General features: G+C 38.5%; 1 protein-coding gene across 4 annotated transcripts in view; it reads left to right on the top strand.

Annotated features, from left to right (window-relative positions):
* CD2AP (CD2 associated protein) overlaps positions 1-25,183 on the top strand; it is a 171,497-nt gene that overhangs the window by 7,640 nt on the left and 138,674 nt on the right. For 3 of the 4 annotated variants that reach the window (XM_057494077.1, XM_057494074.1, XM_057494075.1), the window contains exon 2: positions 24,666-24,826. In XM_057494077.1, coding sequence (XP_057350060.1) covers positions 24,666-24,826 — 161 coding nt within the window. Of the gene's footprint in view, positions 1-12,471; positions 12,491-24,665; positions 24,827-25,183 lie in introns of those variants that run through there. The other variant, XM_057494076.1, reaches the window with a different exon arrangement.

Here is a 25,183-nt window from a genome sequence, read left to right as displayed (position 1 = left end):
CTATTGTTTTAAAAAATTGTTTAACACTCTTAATAACCAGAAGAAAATTGGGAGCCTACTATGTAACTACTAAGTCTATGATTCAGTAATTTAGTTTGGAGTAACTGGGTAGAGGGTGCCAATCTAATAATAAAAATTTGTCTTCCTAAGCCAGGCTAACAAAATGTTGCCTAATGGAGCTACTGTTGGAAGTTGGTGAAGGAGGTCCAACTTTCTTTTTAGAAATAAACACTTTAATCCTTTCTGTATGACCCTTAAGTCCCTGTAGTAGAGAATCAGTTATCTGGGATAGTAAGCATATGATTGCCTATTCCGTGTATATTAACATTGATGTTACATGTTTCTAGTTAAAGGGGAAATTACCTATTTTGCAGGTGGAAAGGCATTTCTGTGTATGAGTCTCCAATTTATCATATTGTACAAATTCAGTAATAAAGGCTTAATTTCCTTAAAAATTTGTTTAAAATAATTTCGACAGTGTTGAACTGTGAAATATACCATCTTTATGGGGGTATTGTGAAGCAAGTATACATACGTTCTTTGAGACATACTAAATTGATAAATTACATATATAACTTAAAATTTTCTAGTAGCCATGTTAAAAAGGTACAGGTGAAATTAATTTTAATATTTGGATATGTGGATTAAAAAATACATTATTTCAGCATCTGTTCAATATAAAAAGTTATATGAGGTTGTTTACATTTTTTTCTGTCTTTGAAAGCTGATGTGTAGTTTATATCTCATTTTGGACTACCTGCAGCTACATTTTTTTCTGTCTTTGAAAGCTGATGTGTAGTTTATATCTCATTTTGGACTACCTGCAGCTCAGTTGCTCAGTACTCATGTGTGATTTACAGTGGTTACCAGCTGGAGAGTGCAGTGTTAGATTGTAAATCTTGCAGGTCTGCTGTGAATCTGAGAGTATATATGAAAATATTTTAGAAGTATTGTGCAATGTAAACTATTAGGTAAGGAATTGCACTATTTTAGGTTTTATTAATGATAAAACATTTTTTATCTGATTAATTCTGTATTAAACATTTAGTGATAATTTATTGTAATTAAATTAAGTATATTTTACATGGGAAAAAATGCTCAATTTGGTGGATTGCACGTAATTGGCCTGAAGTTTTTTTCTCTAACTGTGTTCTAAGTAAAATGTGTCTTTTTGGCACTTGGCTTACTGGTATATTAGAGAAATAAGCTTCTGAATAACATTTTGATTGTTACTTGATAGTATAATTTGGCCTTAGTACTGAGAGCTGTTTTTTCATTTTATAATGCTCAATTTAGTAGATAAAATTTAGGAATGGTATTTCACAAATAAATGAAGTTATTGACCAAGAGCACAAAAGGAAAACACAAATAATTATTGGGAATATAAAAAGTTCTCAGAAATGACATGGGGAAAACATTTTAGAAGTCTGTCAGTTTTAAACATGTAAAAATTTTGCATGGACTTTGTGATGTCATTTTTCTGGATAAAGGGTCTATATTATTCTGTATTTTCAGTGAGGTCTGTGATACCAAAAAAGTTCTAAAGGACTGTTAAATAGTACGTGATTTCTTTTCCACATTCTAACATTTCTAGTTCTTTTTAGTTAGTCATATCCCACACTGTTTTTTCCCAGAATAATAATTATATCTTCTCAGTTAATACTTTGTTTTAAATTAAACAAATATTTCTTGAGGTTTTCATATACATTAATACAAACAGAACCACCCAAATAAAAAGGTGTGCAAGATCCTTGCAGTCCAGTTCCTTAATTATTAGTGGGGAGATTGCAATATATTGTGTTAGATGTTAAGATTTAGTGAATATTTATTAGATACTTCTGTTAAGGCATAGTTTTAAGCTCTTTACAGGCATTTCATTAATTCTCATAGAAAGTCTGTATTTTTGGATACCGTTATTTTTCTCATTTTACAGATCAGGAAACAAGTACATAAGTACAGTATATAGTATTGCTAAATCTAGGCAACCCTATTCCAGCGCCTTATACTTTTAACCACTGTAGAATGTGGAACGAATTTCTAACTCTTCTCCTGAGAGGTGTCATTTGGGTTACAGATGGTAGGCATCCCAGCCCTACTTAAAAAAACACAAAAACTTTTAGGTCTACATTGTAATTGGCTTTGTAATTTCCATATTTCCTATGTTTATTATTTGTCTTACCCTATTAGAATATAAATTGGAGGAGTGTAGAGAGCTTTTTTTTCCCCTTAAATCTATCCAGGTACCTAGAACCAGTGCCTTCCAGTAGCAGCCACTCACGTATTTGCTAACTGAGCATCCAGTATGATTATACTTGTGTTGAAATAAGAATTTAAAAATTTAGGCAATATGCTGTTTTTCACTTCAGTATCACAAATAACCATTGAATACATAACTATGTGTCAGGCACTGTGTTGGGGCTTGGGAATACAAAGGTGATTAAAGCATGGTGCCCTGCTCTTAACACTGGCCAGATAATATTTACCGGTAATTTTAATCTAACACTTTTTTGATTATAAAAATTTAGATTATTGTTTTTGTATGCATGCATTTATTTTTGGTGGATGCTTAGAAACAAGTTCAAATGATTACTTCAAATACTTTCATGACTCTAATTCTGATAGGGTCTTGCAGTTGTCTGTACAACTTGACTGTTTAAAACACTTTAAAGTCTACGACTGTTTTAAACACTTTAAAGTCTATTTAGAAAGCAAGTGAAGTTGTCTTTTATAGCAACTTCCAATATTTTTGTAAGTTTAAAAATTGTTTTTAGTTGGTACTTGGCTGATTATATTAGCAGTTCAGGAATGCTTACCTACAATGCTATTTTTTTATTTAGCATTTAATCCCCATAAGAGCATTCTGGGGTAAAACACCATTCCCATTCTTCAGATTCAGGAATTGAAGTTAGAAAGATTGTGATTCAATGGAGGGCCAGAGACAGGATGTGGAGAAGGCAGGATCAACCTTGCATTGGTCTTACTTCAAAGCATGTCTTCTTAATTATTTCTTAAAACATTTTGGGAAAGGGGGAGAAAGTTGAGCTAAACAGAGCAAGTAATAGGAATGGAAATGATATCTTAACATGTTTAGAAATAAAGAAATTTAAATATTTATCACCTAAAAATTGTGGTTTGGTATTAGAAATTGTCCATGTATTTGGGTAACTATATTCTCTTAAAAGAGTTTTAACATCTCTTAGCTGTTACACACTGGTCTTTTACTTATCTGTCCAGTAGGTTCTTATAGGAGTTTTTTCGCTGAGTTCTATAAAACTTCATGACAAATATTTATCCGGAATTTTAAAAAATTAGGTATGAAATGTACTTAGAACTAATTCTAGTGATTTTTCAAAGTTAATGGGAATAAAAATCTGAATGAGAAACAATTGAATTTCCAACTTGTTTGCTCTTTAGATGGATTTTGTGTTTGTTGTTTTTAGGATTTACTATTTTGGGAGGAGGCATTAATCACATGTGCATGGCAATTTGCTTTGGACTAAATGCTAATTTTGCCCCAAAGATTGTTTTCTGGGTCAAAGCTTGAAGTTAAGATCTCATGCTAGGAGTGTTTACTAGTACCAGATGGATTCAATTCACACAGACACACACACAAAGGCTAAATTTTATTGAATGTTACTTTAGAATCTATGGATCATGTGGTTTTTCTTATTTCATCTATTCATATGATAAATTAGATTTTCTAAGATTAAACTTATGCCATGATAGACCCTGCTTAGTTGTAGCTAATTATGCTTTTGAATTCCTTTTACTGACATTTTACTTAGAGCCATGTCTAATTGAGGGAGTATGTTTCTGGGTATAAACTTTGGTCCTAATATTGTTCACATTATTTCAAAATAATGATTATTTAAAAATAGTGAAGCTTTTTGTAGGATTGTTTTGTGTTGTAGGGTAGTTTTGAAAGAATTAACCTTTAAAACAAATCATCTATTTTTGGAAAGTGCTTTTGAGTCCCTTTTGAGACCACTCTCTGATTTTATTCCCAGATTATTGATCTGTTGACTTAAAAAAAAATCTCTTGAGTAATTTTTTAATGGAAATTTATCCATTTCACTGAGATTTTTAGACTTGGATCTTTACAGTGTATCCAGGAACCAGCCCAGTTTCATTAAGTTCTCACATGCCTCTGGGCCATAAAGAAGGCCCAACTCTGCAGCATGTCATTTAGGCTGTTGAATTGACAGATTCCTTTGTGTATTCTGTAATCTCTGGTGGATCCAGTTTATCTTTCATTGCTCATCCTGATAGGCCTCTCTGAAGAATTCAAGCTTCTAAAATGCTTTGGAAGTGGATTGCTGGATGAACTAACCATACAGGTTATACTGCTATTCCAGGTCACTTAGTGGAATTGTTCAATTAAATAAACATAATTTCAGTCTTTGTTATTTGGATTGCTTTTCTTTTTTTTTTCTTATTTTTATTTATTTATTATTATTATTTTTATTAAGGTATTGATATACACTCTTATGAAGGTTTCACATGAAAAAACAATGTGATTACTGCATTCACCCATGTTATCATGTCCCCCCCCCATACCCTCAATACAGTCACTGCCCAACAGTATAGTAAGATGCCACAGAGTTACTATTTGCCTTCTCTGTGTTACACTGTCTTCCCCATGATCCCCCCTACACCATGTGGGCCAATCATTATACTCCTCAGTCCCCTTCTCCCTCCCCACCCGCCCGCCCTCCTGCACACCCCTCCCCTTTGGTAACCCCTAGTCCCTTCTTGGAGTCTGTTGAGTCTGTTGCTGTTTAGTTCGTTCAGTTTTGCTTTGTTGTTATACTACACAAATGAGGGAAATCATTTGGTGCTTGTCTTTCTCTGTCTGACTTATTTCACTGAGCATAACCTCCAGCTCCATCCATGTTGTTGCAAATGGTAGGATTTGTTTCTTTCTTATGGCTGAATAGTATTCCATTGTGTATATGTACCACCTCTTCTTTATCCATTCATCTACTGATGGACACTTAGGTTGCTTCTGTATCTTTGCAATATACATAGGGGTGCATATGTCTTTGAATCTGAGGTCTTGCTTTCTTTGGGTAAATTCCTAGGAGTGGAATTCCCGGGTCAAATGGTATTTCTATTTTTAGTTTTTTGAGGGACCTCCATATTGCTTTCCACAATGATTAAACTAGCTTACATTCCCACCAGCAGTGTAGGAGGGTTCCCCTTTTTCCACATCTTCGCCAGCATTTGTTGTTCTTCCTTTTTTCGATACTGACCATCCTAAGTGGTGTGAGGTGATATCTCATTGTGGTTTTTATTTTCATTTCCCTGATAATTAGTGATGTGGAGCATCTTTTCATGTGCCTGTTGGCCATCTGAATTGACTGTTCATATCCTCCGCCCATTTTTATTATGGTTATTTGCTTTTTGGGTGTTGAGACCTGTGAATTCTTTATATATTTTGGATGTTAACCCCTTGTCAAGTATGATGTTTACAAATATATTCTCCCATACTGTAGCATCCTTTTTGTTCTGTTGATGGTGTCCTTTGCTGTACAGAAGCTTTTCAGTTTGATGTAGTCCCATGTGTTCATTTTTGCTTTTGTTTCCCTTGCTCGAGGAGATGTGTTCAGTAAAAAGTTGCTCATGTTTATATTCAGGAGATTTTTGCCTGTGTTGTCTTCTAAGAGTTTTATGGTTTCATGACTTACATTCAGGTCTTTGATCCATTTCAAGTTTACTTTTGTGTGTGGGGATAGACAATAATCCAGTTTCATTCTCTTGCATATAGCTGTCCAGTTTTACCAACACCAGTTGTTGAAGAGGCTGTCATTTCCCCATTGTATGTCCATGGCTCCTTTATAGTATATTAATTGACCATATATGGTTGGGTTTATATCTGGGTTGTCTAGTTTGTTCCATTGGCCTATGTGTGTGTTGTTGTGCCAGTACCAAATTGTCTTGATTACTGTGGCTTTGTAGTAGACCTTGAAGTTGGGAAGCGAGATTTCCCCTGCTTTATTCTTCCTTCTCAGGATTGCTTTGGCTATTGGGGGTCTTTTGTGGTTCCATATGAATTTTAGAACTATTTTCTCTAGTTCATTTAAGAATGCTGTTGGTATTTTGATAGGGATTGCACTGAATCTGTGGATCTGCTTTAGGCAGGATGGCCATTTTAATAGTATTAACTCTTGCTACCCAAGAGCATGGGATGAATTTCCATTTATTAGTATCCTCTTTAATTTCTCTTAGTGGTGTCTTGTAATTTTCAGGGTATAGGTCTTTCACTTCCTTGGTTAGGTTTATTCCTAGGTATTTTATTTTTTTTAATGCAATTGTGAATTGATTTGTTTTCCTGATTTCTCTTTCTGCTAGTTCATCATTAGTGTATAGGAATGCAATTGATTTCTGTGTATTAATTTTGTATCACAACTTTGCTGAATTCAATATTAGATCTAGTAGTTTTGGAGTGGATTCTTTAGGGTTTTTTATGTACAATATCATGTCATCTGCAAACTGTGACAGTTTAACTTCTTCTTTACCAATCTGGATGCCTTTTATTTCTTGTCTGATCCCTGTGGCGAGGACCTCCAGAACTATGTTGAATAAAACTGGGGAGAGTGGGCATCCTTGTCTTGCTCCTGATCTTAAAGAAAAAGCTTTTAGTTTCTCGCTGTTAAGTATGATGTTAGCTGTGGGTGCTATACTTAATATTGGTAAAAATATCCTGAAATACCTAGGATGCATTTACTTTGAAGTTTTCTGAGTTCAGGAAGATCTGGCTCATTTAGCTCTAATAAAAAGGACTTATGTTTTTGAATGTACTTTGGTTACCTGGGAAAAGTTTAAAATAAAATGCTACTTTAAAGTGTAAAAATAGCTCTTACAAAAATCTGATTTTTAAAGAATAAGTTCATTTTGCTGGAAAACACATGGACAATGTTGTAATGAAAGTTGGACTTTTGAGTAGAGATTTTGTTAAAGTGGATAAAATATGTGAAAGTCAACTCAGTATTCTGCAAGATGGCAAAAATAATTTAAAGAGTAATTTAAACATAATTTAAGGAGGAGTTCATTGTACTGAGCTGACACTTAACTGTTGGAACGTATGTTCTGTCATACCCTTTATAACTCACTACTATTATATTTTGAAGAACATTATATGTATTTCATATATGTAATATTTATCTTATAAATACATGTTATGTTTAAGAGTTATTATAAAGGACATTGAAGTACTTAATAATTGTTATATCCAAATACAGACATTATAATTAAGTAGATGGCTAACAGCAAATAGCACTATTAAATTGAGTGAATAGTTAGGAACTTAGACAACAGTGCATTTGTAGTCAGGATTTCTTGTTCCATGTGACTTTATGGAATTTATGGCTTCTAAGGCAGTAAAGTGATGTTGGAAGATTGGGGTTAACCTTTTTGTATTGAGTTTGGTCTTGGTAACTGAAATGGGAGATTCTATCAGAGTAGGGCAGTTGGGATTTATGGCTTTTTTTTTGTTTCCTTCAGTTTTGAAATATTTTCCAGATAGCTCTGATGAACGCTGCAATTAGGTGAAAGGTTTTGATGTATATTGTGGGACATAACATTAGATGTCCTCCTCTCTCACCTTGGAATGAAACTCACTGGAGAAGTGGGACATCATAATAAGGAGTAGTTGCGTAATTGGGCTTTTGCCACATTCACGTTCTGTAGATACAGCACACTACAAGATACCAACATTACTACCATCTTTCTGATTATAAAACTATTTATCGTAGGAGTTAAAAAAATACAAAGAGAATAAAGGAGAAAAAAGACCCATAAAATCCTACAGAGTGAGGTTATTTTGATGTTTTTGAGGCCTTAAATATATATTTTACAGATTTGGTTCATATTTTACATACAGTTTTGTCTCTTGCCTCATTCACTTGAAATTTCATTGCACGTATTTTCCTAACCTATATCTTTCATAATTAAGTCTTATTCCTTTGTATGGTTTTACCATATTTAATTTAACCAATCACCTGTTGTTTGACATGCAGGGTGCTTAAGATATTTTATGTTAGTATTTTTATGATTAAAATTTTGCTGTTGAAACTGTATAATTTATATTTCTCATAGAAAAATAAGAAAATGCAAAAAGAATGAGGGAAAACCCACCCAGAGATATTTTCCTATCATTGTGGTGTATATATCACTGTAAATTTTTTTTGTGATATATGAAGAAGATACTGTGTGTGTGTGTGTGTGTGTGTGTGTGTGTGTGTGTGTGTGTGTGTGTATTTTATACAAAAGGGAAATCATGTACGTGAAACCTTTTTTCTTTCGATGGTATTATTGTGAGCATGTGTCATTTTGTTCTTGTCTCTTAATACAACAGCCCTATTCTGACGATAGCAGCAGTACACTTTTTAAAAATTAGGTATCTGAACATTTAGAAAGTTAAAGAAAATAAAAATCTGTTATCTAACCACTCAGAAGTAACGGACATTTTTGGTTTATGAATTTCTTTCTCTGTTAAAAATTATCAAAGCACCTTCCTCCCTTTTTTTTTTTCTTTTTCTTTTAGGAAAAGTTAGGTTACATTATACATGCCACTTTATAATTTACATTTCATTTACCATGAACATTTTTCTATGACTACACTGTATTGTATGGAAATAATATGTTTAACCATACTCCTGTTGATGTCAGAAGTATTAGAATTTTTTGCTGTTAATAGCATTCCAAAAGTCAGTTTGCATCTATACACAGTTATTTATTTTTGTCAAATTGATGTATAGGAAAATGGATTTTTTTGGGGATACACAGTTCTGTTAATTTTAATAAACATGTATAGATTCTTATAATCAGTATACAATCAGGATACAGGACAGTTCCATTATCTTAAAAAATTTTCTCATGACATCCCTTTGTAGTCAGATCTTCCCTCCACCCCTAACCAGTGGTAACCACCTATCTGTCCTCCATCTTTATAGACTGATCTTTTTGAGAATGTCACATAAATGGGATTATATAATATGTAACCTTTTGAAAATTGGCCTATATCTTAACATAATGCTCTTAATATTTGTTGAAATTAAAATTATTGTTGTGTATCAATAGTTCATTCCCTTTTATTGCTGAGTATATACCACGTTTTTTAATCCATTTTTTTCTGAAGGGCATTTGGGTTTTTTCTAGTTTGCAGCAGTTATAAACAATTGTGTATAGGTTTTTATGTGAAACTTAAGTTTAACTTCTCCAGAAGTTAAAGGCTCCAGAACTCCTATAGCTAGGAGTGGGATTGCTGGGTCATATGGCAAGTGTATGTTTAACGTTATTTGAAACTGCCAAACTCTTTTCCTGAGTGTCTGTACTTATTATCTCTGTTGGATAGGCATAGTCTTATATACTTTTTTGAAATACATAAAAATTATGAAACAAACATCATTGGCATAATATAATTAAAAGGCCAATTTTTTTTCTGCCAACTGTAAATGAAAATATATATAAACATAGTCCTGTGCTGTATCATGGCCACAATATATTGTAACCTTTGTCTAGTCATTGATTTATTCTGTCACTTCTGAATTTTCACAGAAATAAGTGAACTTTATCATCTATTATATAATTATTGGAGTGGTAAAAAATATGACTTCAATTCTGTTTTTTATTTTGCTACTCACATATATAGTAATCTGCTCCATTCTTTCCTTTTATAACATCATTTTCACAATGTTGCAGTCCTTAGATACATCCTAGGAAAAATAATATTTCCTAAAATAAAGCTAAGGTACAATTCTTAACCTTTCCCTTCATCTCTCCCAGAAATATTGGGAGAATTACCTGCCTTAAGCCTTCCTCTTTAGAGATATGACTGTACTCTGAAATCCGAGCCAAAACTTAAATCCCGTGGCTTTTAAAAATATAAATAAAAACTGGAAAAGTAAACCAAAAAGTGAAGAAATAAAAGATGCCATTCATGTGTTCATCAGCAGACTAACCACTGCCAAGGACATAATCGGTCAGCTTGAGGGTAGGTCAACAGAAACTACCTAAACTGAAATGTAAATAGAAGAAATAATTTATGGGGGGGGAGAGCTTACACCCAAAGACTGTGGAACAGTTTTTAAAAATACAACATATGCATAATTGCAATGCCAAAAAAGAAAGGAGGAAACAGAGAGGAAGAAATATTTGAACAGTCGTGGAGAATTTTCCCAGATTAGTAACATGCACCATATCTTGGCTATTGTAAATTATGCTTCTATGAGGATAGGGGTGCATATATCTTTTCAAATGAATTTTTTTGTTTTCTTCACATAAATACCTAGTAGTAGAATTGCTGGGTCATACAGTAGTTCTATTTTTAATTTTCTAAGGAACTTCCATATTGTTTTCTGTAGTGGTTGCTCCGATTTATATTCATACCAGTAGTGCACAAGCATCCCCTTTCCCCACATGTTGAACATCCAACATGTTATTTCTTTTTGGTGTAGATATTCTGACAGATGTGAAGTGATACCTCCTTGTGGTTTTGATTTGCATTTCCTTGATGATGAATGATGTTGGACATCTTTTCATGTGCCTCTTGGTCCTTTGTATATCTTCTTTGGGAAAATGTCTTAGGTCCTTTGCCCGTTTTTTAATTGCCTCTTTTTTTTTTTTTTTTTTTTTTTGCTGTTGAGTTGTGTGAGCTTTTGTATTTTGGATATTAACCTCTTTGACATAGTTGCACATGTTTATTTGGATGCCTTGGCTTTTGGTGTCAAATCCAAAAAACCAAGATTGATGTCAGGGAGCTTAACACCTTTGTTTTCTTCTAGGAGTTTTATGGTTTCAAGTGTTACTGTTAGTGTTCAAGTTATTAATCCATTTTGAGCTAATTTTTGTATTAGTATATTCAGTGTCTGTATACCTAGATATTTATCACTTCCTTTGCTTTAATTTCCTTTATATCTGACATTTTTCATATAGGATCTTTTCCTTTCTTTTGCTTTGAGCAGAGAATATCCTTCAAAGTTCCTTTTAGTGTGACAAACTCCAAGTTTTTTGCTTATCCAAAGTGTCAATTTTTTCTTTTATTTTAAAGGATGCTTTCTTTGGTACAGACTTATGATTTTCAGTTACTCTTTCCACACATTGAAGATACTAATCTGCTGCCTCTGGTTTCCATTGTTGCTGAGAAGTCAGCTGTGCATCTAAGTGTTGCCTTTTTGGTAACATTTTTTTTCTAAGATATTTTTTTCCTCTTTGTCTTTGATTTTCTTTCTTGTTTCAGTTTTACAATGTTGAGTTTGAAGAGTTCTTTTTTTTTTTTTATTCTGCTTGAAATTGTTTAGATTTCTTGACTTTATGGATTGATGTTTTTTATCAGTTTGGTGAATTCATAGCTATTAACTTTTCAGATACTTATGTTCTCCTGGGAGTCCAGTTGAATATGTTAGACTGTCTTAGTATATCTTCTATGTCTTACCTTCTCCTATATTTTGCATATTTTTGTCTCTCTTGGTTTCAGTTTGGTTATTTTCTATTTACCTGCCTAAATTAGAAATACAGGTATTTCTAATTTACCTATATTAGATACAGCTAGTTGTCCATAGCTATATCAAATATAATTTTAAAGTCATCCATTGAGTTCCTATTTTTGGTTATTGTCTTCTTCAGCTCTAGAATATATCTGTGTGGTTCTTTTTCAAGTTTGCTTTCTCACTATCTACAATATGCAGTTCTTTGTCAGTTTTTCAAGCCTTAAAGTTTTTAAAGTCTGTATCTGATAACTGTATCTGTAATCTGTTGGAATGTTTCTGTTGTTCTTTGTTTCCTCTAGTTACTTGTTTTTGGTGTTCATAGTTTTGCATTCCTGGTTATCTTTGCTTGTCTCTGGATGTTGTAAATTAAAAAATACTTCTTGACACAATTTTAGGTGTAGGATATCTTCTCCCAGAAAGCATTTTGATGACTTATCTTTTATTTTGAACCACATTAACCATTTGAATCCACAGTCAAGGTGTGAGGTTTCCTAAATCACCCAGATGACATTAAACTGGGTTATAGTGCATGGGTGCATTTATTTAGGGTCCTATCCTAATAGGATAGTACTGTGTGTATATTTTCTCAGAGGTACCACCCTTGATAATCTCTGGACTCCACTCTTACACCATAGAATGACATAGCTGCTGAAAGTGCAGTTGAGCTTCTCAGTTGTGACTTTAGAACTGGCAGATACCTCCCAGGGCAAAGGTAGCCCCAGTATTGTACTTATCTCTGCCTGTCAGTCCTTACTTGGGTTTTACCTGATGAGATTAAAAACTAAAAACATAGTAATAGTTTTTAAGAATATGATTTTTTATATTTCATACAGCTTTTTTGTTGTCTTTCCTGGAGGGTTTGTCCAGATTATCTAGTGTTCAATTATTAAGTCCTTTGATGACACAGGTAAAAATATTTGTCATCCCTACAGATCACATAATACTAAACTATGATGTCTTACCCATTTTGGTTGCTTTCTTCACACTTTGAAAATAAACTGGTAAGTAGCTAAAGTAGTTTAAATTTCACTTTTGCTGTCAAGGGTAATCACAATTGAAATTAGAGATGAATAATCTACAACCAAAGAGTTAAACTGTAAATGATTGGTTTGGTAGAAGAATGGAGCCGGTGGAAGAGCCATTAGTGAAAGACTGTAGTGCCCATGTGTTTTTGACAGGACCATAGTGTTTTTCAGGATATACGCATTGTTCTTTTTTGTTTCCAGACCTTTTATTTAGTCAATATTTCGTCACTTAACACAAACTCTTAATGGAAACACTTTTCTTAATTTAGCCAAATACAGTGGTTTTAAATCATGGAGGAATTTTGTCTACTTTTCAAAATATGGAGGGTGCTGAATCTTGGAATGATGGCACTCATTGCTCATTGCATAACAAACTCTTGAGTCAAATAAGATTTCATTTAAACAGTTTTAACTTTTCAGGAAATACAGTTGTTACATAGTATCCGGTGCCAGTTTTTTTTTTTAGTAATTTATTTTTACCCAATTAGTGTATGTATTTTGTAGAAAAGTGCTAAGGTATATTTTCCTGGTTACAAGACTGCCCTAACTTCTTAAACCAATTGCAGAGTTTGTGGGTTCTCAAAACTGCCTTTGCATTTGATAATTAGCTAGAAGGACTTAGCAGAACTTATTGAAAATTGTTATTAACTGTGGTTTATGATAGCAAAAAAGTACAGTTTAAAAAATCAGTCAAGAGAAAAGAAGCATGGGCACAGTCCAGGAGGGTTCTAGGTGTGGAACTCCCGTTCTCCTGGAGTCATGGGCAGCGTTTAACTCCTTCTGGCAATGATGTGTGACAATATGCAGAGTACTACCATCCAGGAAAGATCACCTGAGCTTTGGTGTACAGTATTATTGAGAAGATATAGTTGACTGCCAGTATGACAGACCTTTAGTCTCCAGCCCTTCCAGAGGTAGAACAGATAACTGCGTGACCCAAAGCCCCACCTGACGTAATTACATTGCTGGAGTGTTTAGTGTTGAGCACAGGTAAATGATGGTGATAAGGAACCCAAAGGTCCCCAAATAAACAATACTAACCCTAGAGAGCACCTACCTGGAGATGAGGCAAAGTCCAGAACATCTCTTTTGGGTAAGATTAATTCTTTATTGAAGATGAAACAGAAGGAGATAATAAACAGCAAATGAAATCCCTTCAGGTGTATGTTAACATTTTGGAATGTAACTATATATTTCTATGCATATTTTCATTTCTTCCCTTTTTTACAAAAATATATTGTCACTGTACCTATATTTTATAACTTTTCTTAGTTAATATTATAAGGCTAGATATGATTAAGTTTAAAAGAGCAAGAACTTAACCATATGGTGTTTTTTATAGGCAAGCTTAAATAGATTATCTTTGACTCAGTGAACTTCTTAATTAGAACACATAGTACCATGTGTTATAAACATTTTTGCCATATTGGATGAGCCACTTTAATATTCAGTGATTCTTAAAAAATAAGATCTTATTAAATTAGTAATACCTGCATGTGGTGTAAAAATATAAAAGTATTAAAGGACTTATAATGAAAATGTTTTCTTGCCCTCCTGTTCTCTACTCCTCATTCTCAAGAGGGAAACCACTTGGAACTATATAGTCTTTTTGTTTTATTTTTTTTTGGTTTTTGTGTTTCTCAGTAATACGTTTTAATACTTTTCATTTTTTAACTCTGATATAATTGGTAAAGGTTTACTTTACGTATTGTATGTAATCTCACGTCTGTCCTCCATTTATCCATTCATCTGTTATCTGTTTATTGCTGGATAACATGTAATTTCATATGTAAGAGTGACTTTTCTTTGTCCTTGCCTGTGTGAAAATGTTAGACCCTTGTACTTGGCTGTTGATTAGGCTGTGTGTGGAATTCATTTTCCTTTAACACTTACGGGGCTTTGCTTTTCTATTTTTCTTCCTCTAGAATCTATATTGCCAGTGAGAAGTCTTCTAATTGTGATTCTCATTTTTTGACAGATGAACTCTCTTTCCCTCTCAGAGAGCTTTTTAGGATGTATTTATCTTTGTTGTGAAATTTCATGTAGATGTAAGTACTTACTTTTTTATTTGTTCATTGTACTGGCCTCTCACAGGCCTCTTTCTGTTTGAGGTTTGTTTCATTTATCTTTGGAGTATTGTATTAGTTCATTGTCAATTCTGTATTGTCCCTTTTTTTTTTTTGTAGAACTATTAATTGGTCCTGTAGGATTATCTGGATTGATCATCTGTGTCTCATCTTTGGTTTCGTATTTTTGTTATATCTCTGCTTTACCTTTTTTTGGGGAACTTCCTTTGATCAGTTTCCACCTCTCCAAAAAAAAATAGTAAAAAGAGATGTTGGGAGAAAAATATCCGTGTCTTTTTTATTTTCTCATTTCTTTTTTCACAGTATTCCATTCTATGAACTTTTTTTTACATGTCTTGAGGTCACAGATTTGTACATGCTTTAAAGATTTTTGATTTTGAAACAAGTTCTAGACATGTTAGAAGGACAGTGAAGGGCCCCCACCAGTAAGATGGCGAACTTCCGGCTTCTCTTCCGGGTCCTCGGTTCCTGATGGCGCCACCTAAAGACCAATCACCTCTCTCCCCACTCCCACTCCCAGCACCTAGCCAATAGCCACCAGCCCCGTAGAAGTAACACCACAATCACCCCATGCCCCTTCCTATATAACCCAGCACCTTTCCCCAATAAAGCGGATTTCTCCTGTAAATTGCTGCTGTGTGTCGCTCCTTTCCTTTCATTGGTGCCGAAACCTGGGAGACGGGACACTCCAACTGGGCCCCGTCTTCCCCCCGACACCAGCAGCAGCTTGCCCTCATCCTCTTTTTCCGGCGCTGGCTCCTCACACTCACCACTCCTCTTTGGCCTTTAGGTAAGTTTTCCCCCAGAGCGGGCCACTCTTCCCCGAGCTATCACAGCGCCATTGACCGTGATCGTCTGGCAAGGCCCTGACGCTCGGGGACGAAGAAGGAACTCTCTCCGCCTCTGGCCTTCACGGCTGCGGTGGACCCTCAGGCACCCTCCAACGGCCATAAACCCCACCTCAGGCCTTCACAGCTGCGACAGACCCTCAGGCCCCTCCTCCAACAGCCATAAACGAGGTGACTCCTTTATGGATGAGAACGCTCCCTTTTCCACTTCCTCCTTCTGTTCTACCTGCCGAAATCCGTTCCGTCCGCTGAAAACTCCTAAGAAACCGACTCGTATACGAGTTTCCGCAGACCACCAAGGATCATCGGGGACGCCCTTTGTCTCCTTGCGGTCTGTTCCCAGTCCGAGGATCTCCGTTCGTCTTCCCGTTTGTCTCCTTCTCTGTCCTTTAGCCATGGGAGCCTCCTCGTCCCTCCCTGAAAGTTCACCTCTTGAATGCCTGCTCAAGTATCTAGCCACCCTCTCCCTGACGCCTGATATAAAACCAAAACTTCTCCACAATTATTGCTCCCAAGATTGGCCGACATAGCCCCTAAACAATAACAACCAATGGCCCGCAGGGAGAACTCTTGATCCTGACATCACTCGCGATCTCTTTAACTACTGCCAGCGCCTGAAAAACTGGAAGGAGATTCCCTATACCGAAGCTTTCCGCCTCCTCCCCCCGCCCCCCCAAGTTCTCCCAGCCTGCAAGCCGTCTCCCCCGCAAAAGCCTCCCGTTCACTCCCTTTCCCCTCCTCTCCTACAACCCCTCCCCCTTCCTCCCCCACCATCTCCTCCCCCACCTCACCCCCCTTGCAGTTCAAGCCCGAGCCTTTCAGCTCCCCTCTAACTAAGTTAGAGCCTCCTCTGTCTTTGCCCACATCACCTGTTTCTCCCCCACAGACTGAGCCAGAACCCTTCAGTCCTCCTCAGACTCGGTCCTGAGAGCCTCCCAAAATTATCACCCCCACTCCGAGAGGTAGCAAGATCTGAAGGCATCGTGCGCATTCATGTCCCTTTCTCAAGAGATTTAGCCCAACTTGAGAAACGCCTAAGTTCCTTTTCCACTGATCCCACAACATATATGAGAGAGTTTCAATAGACCCTCCAGTCATACAGCCTCACACATCATGACATTTTCATGCTCCTAGCCAATACCCTCCCTCCTGAAGAGTGTAGACGAGTTTGAGACTTCGCCCAAACGCACGCCACCTAAACCCACAGGACTGACCCCACCTTTCCCCTGGCCCCACTGCTGTCCCCGAACAAGACCCACACTGAGATTATAACACCACCGTGAGTCTCCGCTCTCGAGATATCTTCGCCTGCTGCTTAATAGCAGGTCTGAAAAAAGCAGCTCGTAAATAGTCAATTTTCAAAAACTCCCTCCAAGTTCTTAGACAGACTCACTCAAGCCCTATTACAGTATACCAGCCTGGACCCAGAAACGCCTGACGGGAGACGTGTCCTTATGACATACTTCCTGGCTCAAAGCTGCCCCGACATTAAAGCTAAACTCAAAAAGTTAGAACAGGGCCCCGCTACCCCACAGACTGAGATCCTAACAGTGGCCTTTAGAGTCTTCAATAACCGGGAGGAAGAGAAAGAACGCTGTAAACAAAAGGCTGATCAGGCCAATTTCCAAATGTTGGCCCAGCTGATAAAACCACAACCTGGGCACTCTTCTACAAACAAGCCCCCCACAAGAGCTTGTTTCAAGTGCAGACAAGAAGGACATTAGTCAAGGGCTACCACCCCCTGCCCCAGATGCCACAAAAAGGGCCACTGGAGGTCTGATTGCCCAGCCACCCGAAGGGGAGGCTGGACGAACAACCCCCATCCTAAGCCTGCCGTAGTGGAGCTGGCAGAAGAAGATTGACAGGGCCCGGGGGCTTCTCGCCCGACCATTTCCATCACCAAACAAGAGCGCAGGGTTACTTCAATAGTAGATGGTCGCCCCATCTCCTTCCTCCTAGATACAGGAGCCACCTTCTCAGTCTTGCGGGAATACCGGGGCCCTACCACGCCTGCCATTACTCCTATAGTCGGGGTAGGAAGTAAACAGATTTTCCCATTAAAAACCCCCCCTTTTATGCACAATCCAAGACAATCCCATACCTTTCTCCCACTCCTTCCTGGTTATGCCCCAGTGTCCCATCCCCTAAGACGGGACATCCTTTCTCTCCTCCATGTTTCCATAACTATATCCACTCCCACAGCCCCCAGTATACTCCCTTTCTAATGGCCCTCATAGCCGACGACCCCCCTCTACCCAATGAAAGCTCCAGTTCTGCCCTCATACATCCTGTAAATCCCAGAGTTTGGGACATTACAAGCCCCTCCGTAGCTCTATGTCCTCCTGCCTCTATCAAATTACGTGACCCCTCTCAGTATATCTGTCAGGCCCAATACCCCCTAACCACCAGCTCTCATAGGCCTCCAACCCATCATTCAAGAGCTTTTAAACAAAAATTACCTCAGACCCACTCACTCCCCGTTTAATACCCCCATATTAGCTGTTAAAAAAAACCAACAGATCTTTCCGCCTCGTCCAAGACCTTCGCCTCATCAACATGGCCATCGTCCCTATCCATCCCTTAGTCCCAAATCCATATACCCTTTTATCGCTGCCCTGCCTTGGCCTCCTGAGACCCCTCCTCCCAAGATTTTTTCATCTTCACCTGGACGGACCCATACACAAGACATTCTGAACAACTCACTTAGACAGTTTTGCCACAAAGCTTCCGAGTCCACCTTATTACAATACGTGGATGATCTTCTACTCTGCAGTCCCTTGTGGGAACAGTCTCAACTTGACACTGCCTCCCTACTTAACCTTCTAGCTTCCAGAGGTTACCGAGTATCCCCCGTCAAAGCTCAAATCTCTTCCCCTTCTGTCACTTACCTCCGATTTCTTCTATCTCAACAAAGAAAGTCCATTACCTTAAACAGAAAACGGCTCCTCTCTGACCTGCCTGTTCCCAAAACCAAGACAGAAATCCTTTCCTTTCTAGGCCTGGCTAAGTATTTTAGAGCGTGGATCCCTAACTTCTCCCTGTTGGCAAGACCCCTATACGACCTCAGCAAGGGCCCCCCTGAGGAACCATTATTCTCCTCACCCTGACACTCCTTCATTAAGCTCCGTGGAGCCCTTGTGGAAGCCCCAGCTCTCCATCTTCCGGATTTGTCGAAGCCCTTCTCATTATACATTCATGAGAAGTCCAGTCAAGCTCTAAGAGTCCTAAGCCAATATTGTGGCCCATCCCTTGCCCCAGTAGCTTATCTTTCCAAGCAATTAGACCCCACAGTTCGGGGATGGGCCCCCTGCCTACGGGCATTAGCCGCTGGACAGCTCTTGCAGAAAGAAGCTCATAAACTGACATTCGGGGCGCCCCTTACCATTCTGTCCCCACATCACCTAAAAGATCTCTTGACCTACAAAAGTTTACAGACTCTCCCTCCCTCCAGACTCCTGACCTTACTGTCCTCTTTCCTCCAAAATCCCGTTCACCCCCTTTGCCATCCATACCCGAATCATGACTTTTTCCTCCTTTACCGCTCTCTTGCTTTTTCTTCTCATTCCTATTGTCTTCCCCGCCACCCCAGCCTCCTTTGTATGGCGATTCAAAGTCAGACAGACTTACACACAGCATCAAACAAAAGTTACTGCCCTCATTGCCACATCAGACTGCCCTCTGAAACGCTGCTCCGAGCCTTTATACCTCCACTTTCCTCCTTCCACCGAAGTGTTCACTAGCAGCTACCTTTATTCTCCCTACCTCTGCTTCCTCTATGACCAAAAACAAGCCTATTGCAGGTGATAGCAAGACACCTACGGGGGATGTCCCTGCAGGTCTTTTGCCATTCACTACATGAGTAACTCCCAGTACCCGCAGTATTACTCCTCCAACCGTTTCATCAAATACCCCAACGGCTCATTCTCCTTATCAATCCCAGATCCCTGGGACTCTCGATGGGCCGCCAGGGTCACAGCCTCAGTTTACTATGGGAGGTCCTCGACCCCCCCCACGGTACACTTCATATCTCTCGAGAGTATGTTCCCTCTCACTCCCAGATCTCTCAAGTTGCATCAGATATCGGACATTCCAAAAAAGTCATTATCCAAACTCTTGACGGCACTTCTTCATCTTCTTATTCCCCCTACTCTTTAGTTACAGCTTATTCAAGACACCACCATCTTTCTCAACCACACGCTCAACACCGCCAATTGTTTCTTGTGCGCATCACTACAGCGCCCATTGCTGGCCGCCATGCCCCTTAATATTTCCAACTACTCCTTCCATGCAGAAGGACAACCCCTCCGCCCCCTGGCAGACATACCCCTATGAGAACCAGAATACGCAGATAATCTCACCATCCACCACTGTGTAGGCCCAGCTCCACCCCCCTCCAGCGCACTTCACTGCCTCTCTATCTACACCCCTACCTCCGGCTCTAAGACTTTCACTCAACCGGGACACTTCTTTTGGTGTAATGGCAGTCTTTTCAACTCACTGCCTCCCAACTCCCTATATACCCTGCATTCTTGTCACCCTAATCCCACAGCTTATACTTTACAGCATGGCAGAATTTCTTGAGCTCCAACCTCCCTTGCCCTCGCGCACAAAAAGGGCTGCTTTCCTTCCCATCATGGTCGGTATCTTTTTGACCACCTCAGCCATTGGGGCAGGGTTTTCGAGAGGAGCCTTGAGTCACTCTCTATGGGTAATTAGAAATCTCAACGACAAACTTGAGGGAGCCCTGACATCCACTGCCGATTCCCTATCCTCTCTTCAAAGATAGGTCACTTCGCTAGCTAAGGTCACCCTTCAAAACCAGCGGGCCTTAGATCTGCTTACAGCTGAAAAGGGCGGCACCTGCGTCTTCCTTCGGGAGGAGTGCTGCTATTACATCAATGAATCCGGCATTGTAGAAACTGACATTACCAAACTCACCGACCTTGCCTCCAGCCTCCACTCTGCTTCCAATTCCAACCCATTCTCTTCAATACTAACAAACCCTCTCCTTACCTGGCTCTGGCCCATTGCAGGCCCCATAATAATCATTCTTCTCGCCTGTCTCTTCTTACCCTGTATAATAAAGTTCATCAAATCCCAAGTCGGAAAATCTCTAATCAAACTTTCAACCAGCTTTTACTCAGGAACTACCAGCTTTTAGCCACAGACGATCCCTCACCCTCACGTGACCTCCTCACCACACGCTGAGATAGACCCCTCTCTCCGCTAGAAACTGTTCCTGGAAACAATAGCCGCAGATGCCTGGCTTCTGGCACCCATATCCTCTTGGCACCATTGGAATCAACAGGTCCTCAACCTGTAGGTTACAGAGAACCTTCATTGATTTCCAACCTGAAGAAGTCCACATCTACTTGTCCTTACTGTAGGGAGTCCTATCAACCCTTTCCCCCCAATCCTCAAGCCCTCACTCCCTTCTCCGCCCCTGTTCAGCAGGAAGCAGTCAGAAAGAAAGCAAAGTTCACAACCCCATAGAGGAGAAAGGGGGGAATGAAGGGCCCCCACCAGTAAGGTGGCGAACTTCCGGCTTCTCTTCCGGGTCCTCAGTTCCCGACGGTGCCACCTAAAGACCAATCACCTCTCTCCCCACTCCCACTCCCAGCACCTAGCCAATAGCCACCAGCCCTGTAGAAGTAACACCACAATCACCCCATGCCCCTTCCTATATAACCCAGCACCTTTCCCCAATAAAGCGGAATTCTTCGGTAAATTGCTGCTGTGTGTCGCTCCTTTCCTTTCATACAGTACAAAGAAATTTTTCCTGACTGATGCCTTTCTCCTGAATATTTTACTGTGTATTTTCTGCAAATCAGGATCTTCTATTTAATCTCAATCCCGCCATATAATGTAACAAATTAATCTTAATGCATGTGTGGATTCCTGGTTTCTTAACTGTATTTAATGGGATATATTGTTACTGTCATTATTTATTTTGATGCTCAAATTGTCCTAATGTGGCCAGTAGGAGCCTTTTTGATAATCAGTTCTCTGTCCTTTTGCATAATCTCATCTTTCCTTGAAAACTTCCCTGCTTCCCAGCACAGCACTATGCTCCAGGCTTATCATCTACTTTTCCTGCCTTAGCCCTGGAATTGCCATTCTTTCTAAGGATTTTTGGTACGTTTTAATAGAAAGTAGTATTTATAAGATCTCAGCGTCAAATTTGCTCACTGCCCTTGGGTTCTTACTTTTTTCAGGCCCTTTCAGTAGACAGAGCTGTATGTGTGAGTTTGTGTTTTGTGCGTCTCTATGTACTGAAAAGTGTAAGTTCGTGGTGGTACTTCTCATTCCCATTTAGTATCACAGGATTGAATCTAGCTTTTTTCCTTTATGTTTGTTCTCTGTTCTCTCTGGCATAGAGAATCTTGGCTCCCATTATCCTTAATGGATTTACTTATTTTATCAGTCCCTCTGGATGTAGCCAATCATCCATCTCTGCTCTCGTTTCCCTACCCTTGCACAGACACCCTCTTCTCCTGCTTGGTCTCTTTAGTCCTCTTTCTAGGTTGTCGCCACCCTCCCACACCTTTGCATGGAGATCTGCCTCTATTCCTCAACACCATTTGGCTTTGATAGCCCTTACCAAGCTACCCCTCACCTTGGATGCTCTCTCCACTGTGCTTGGGCTGTGACACACTGTATCAGGTTGCCTCTGCACAGATGCCTCCTGACCTTACCCAGAGTTCTTATGTGCTGTGCTGGGGAAGCCCCCAGGGTGTGGATGCCTTCCTCACCCTACTCTGGCTCTGACTGCATCGCTCCCACCCCTACCTGAGCTTTGGACACCTTATTTACTCTTCTTGGCCTTTGACTTCTCACACCAGACTCCTCTCCCTCCCACTGTGCTCTTCCACACCTAATGACTTTAGGACTAAATTGTTTTGGAAAGTTTTGGGGGAATGTGGATGTATGTTTCATCCAGGAGTAATTTTTCAGTTTATCATGGTCTTCCATGATTGACTATTATCTGCTTGTACTTATGAATGAATAATAAATAAATAAGTCATTTGGGAACTCTGTTTATGTGGGTAGGACTGATCGTTTTATTTTAGAATTAATAAGTGAAGAGCCATCCATTGCTCTGGAGACCTGTGAATTATGGAAATCAGTAGTCATTTCTATAAGAAAGCAGCACTGATCCATAGTAGCTATACTAGTTTCCCCAAACTATTTGTATGTGTTTATGTGTTTAACCCTTTAGTTTTGGCCTTAGGAGAAAAATGTCTGCCAGCTTAGTGTTAGTGTCTTAGAGTTATTTTGTTTGATAATGAATGTCAACACTTATATACAGAGATTAATTCCCCTGTTTTCAGCTCTGCATTTCCCATGAGCCCTCCTTTTCTAAATTTCTAGCTTTTCTGGAACTCTGCAGAATAGTTTGGTATCTCAGTTACAGTTTTCTTAACTTCTCAACCTGGGTTTCTTCTTCCTGGCTTTATCAGTAATAGACCTGTTTTCACAAATGTAAAAAATTTCTCACTGGCTCCCTTCTCAGGTTAGAATGTTTTCAGCTGCAAAAGAGAAATTTACTTCAAAGTTAAGAAAAAAAATACTTCTATAATAAGAAATCTAAAGGTATTGTAGTTCAAGAGTTGGTTAATTTAGTAGGTTGATGAATCTAGCAGAAATCCACGTTATTTTCATCTGTTGTCTCTTTCATCCTAATCTGCTGTTTTTCTTGTCTCAAGTAGTTATAGCATTTCTGGGCCATTCTCACTGAAGAGTATCCAGAGTCTGTAGGAGGACATTCCTTCTTGTATTCTGTTTTCAAGAGTGAATAAAACCTTCCTAGAATCCCTGATTACGGTTTAATGGTCAGAATCCATCCATCACTTGTGTATTTGAAAACAGAGAGAGAGAGAGAGAGAGAGAGAGAGAGTGTGTGTGTGTGTGAATACAATTACTATAAGTAAACTATCTTTAGACTTTTGCCTCTTTGACCAGCAAGCATTAGGTGTCCTGGGACTTAATCAGAGTTTGTGTTTAAACAAGGTTCCCCAAATCAACAAGATGACTTGATTTATACATTAATAGTTGAGACTTCTCAAGATTTAAATCCCTGGTTCTGAGAGATACCTCACTTGTAAAAGTACAGGGTTTCAAAATGATTGAACAAAATCATTCAGTAAGAAGAAGGAAGGGGAGTTAGTGTGAGAATGGCTGTTGGTTTGACAACCAATAATGTCTGCCCATACTGCCTTTTCAAATTTTTGGTTGTAGCTATGTGTGTGTGTGTGTGCTCTTTTATCATTCTTATAGGAGGAAGAAAAGAAATGGAGGTATGGCTTGTCTGCCATCTTGAATAGGAAATCTGTTATTTAATGGCATGCACATATAGTGTCCTATAATCTAAAATCCAATTCTTAAAGCAGGTGGAATAGATCCTTATTAATCTTCATTTCAGAGTGTGTTCATTTCTTTTTGTTCTCTGATGGTATTGCCACAAATTTAGCAGGGTACAATATTACACGTTTATTATCTCTGAGTTTTTGTGATTCAGCCATCTGGGCTTGGCTGATTTGGTCCCCTGCATGGCAGCAATCAAGATGGTGGCCAGGTCTGGGTTCTCACCTGGGGAAGGACTTGCTTCCCCACTCCCATGGTTGTTGGCATCCAGTTCCCTGTGGGCTGTTGGACAGAGCACCTTGGTTTTTTGCTGATTGTCAGCCAGAGACCTCCCTTAGTTGCTTCCATGTGGCCTTCGCTATAGGCCAGCTCACAGCATAGCAGCTTACATCTTCAAAGCCAGCCAGTAGGAGAGTTACCTGGCAAGATGAACATTACCATGCCATGTGGTCACATAAATTCCATTATCTTTGTCATATTCTGTTGGTTAGAAGTTAGTCATAAGTTATGTCCACGTTTAAGGAGAGGGTATTACACAAGGACATGAATCTCAAGAGATTGGAGTCACCTTAGAGTTTGTCATTGAAGGGTATACATCTAACTATAAGAATAACTGCTAACATGAATTATACATTGTATTGAGGCTTCTACTTCAAATGTGTACTGTACTGTATACTTAGGTAATGAAATATGCTAATATAGCCAAATATTTTAAATCACTGAGGTAAGACTGATATTTTTGTAATATAAATTATTATTGCTAAACAAGTTCCTTAGTTTTAAGATATTATTGTGGTTAATAGTATTTCATGAATTAAATTTTAGACATTTTTTTTCTTTTTTTTTTTTTAGTTGACTATATTGTGGAGTATGACTATGATGCTGTGCATGATGATGAATTAACTATTCGAGTTGGGGAAATCATCAGGAATGTGAAAAAGCTACAGGAAGAAGGATGGCTAGAAGGAGAACTAAATGGGAGAAGAGGAATGTTTCCTGACAATTTTGTAAAGGTAAGTTTTCGCACCTACATTTCTAGCTGTTGCTTCATAGAATTTAATCTTGAACTTTAAGAAATGTATGTATTTTAAAAACTAAAGTGTTTTAGGTAAATTTTTACTCTGCTGAATTTAAGAAACTTGAGGTTCAAGTAGATAATAGTTATCATTGTTACTTGGTGTCCTGGTGAGTAATGACACTGTGTGTATCTATTTGTATGTATGTGTATGTATGAATCTACCTATTATTTAAAAAAAATAGTTTGCATTTCGGTAGTGCAGTTTGTAATTTACAAAGCAGTTTTGCTGTGCAAATTCTCATTTGAGTTTAAAAAAGTCTGAGGTTAAGGAGGGCTGGTGATAGCCCCACCC

Source organism: Manis pentadactyla, chromosome 16 (genome assembly GCF_030020395.1).
Source record: "Manis pentadactyla isolate mManPen7 chromosome 16, mManPen7.hap1, whole genome shotgun sequence".
NCBI lineage: Eukaryota > Metazoa > Chordata > Mammalia > Pholidota > Manidae > Manis > Manis pentadactyla.
Note: the sequence above shows the minus strand (reverse complement) of the source record. Positions and strands in the feature narration are given on the sequence as shown.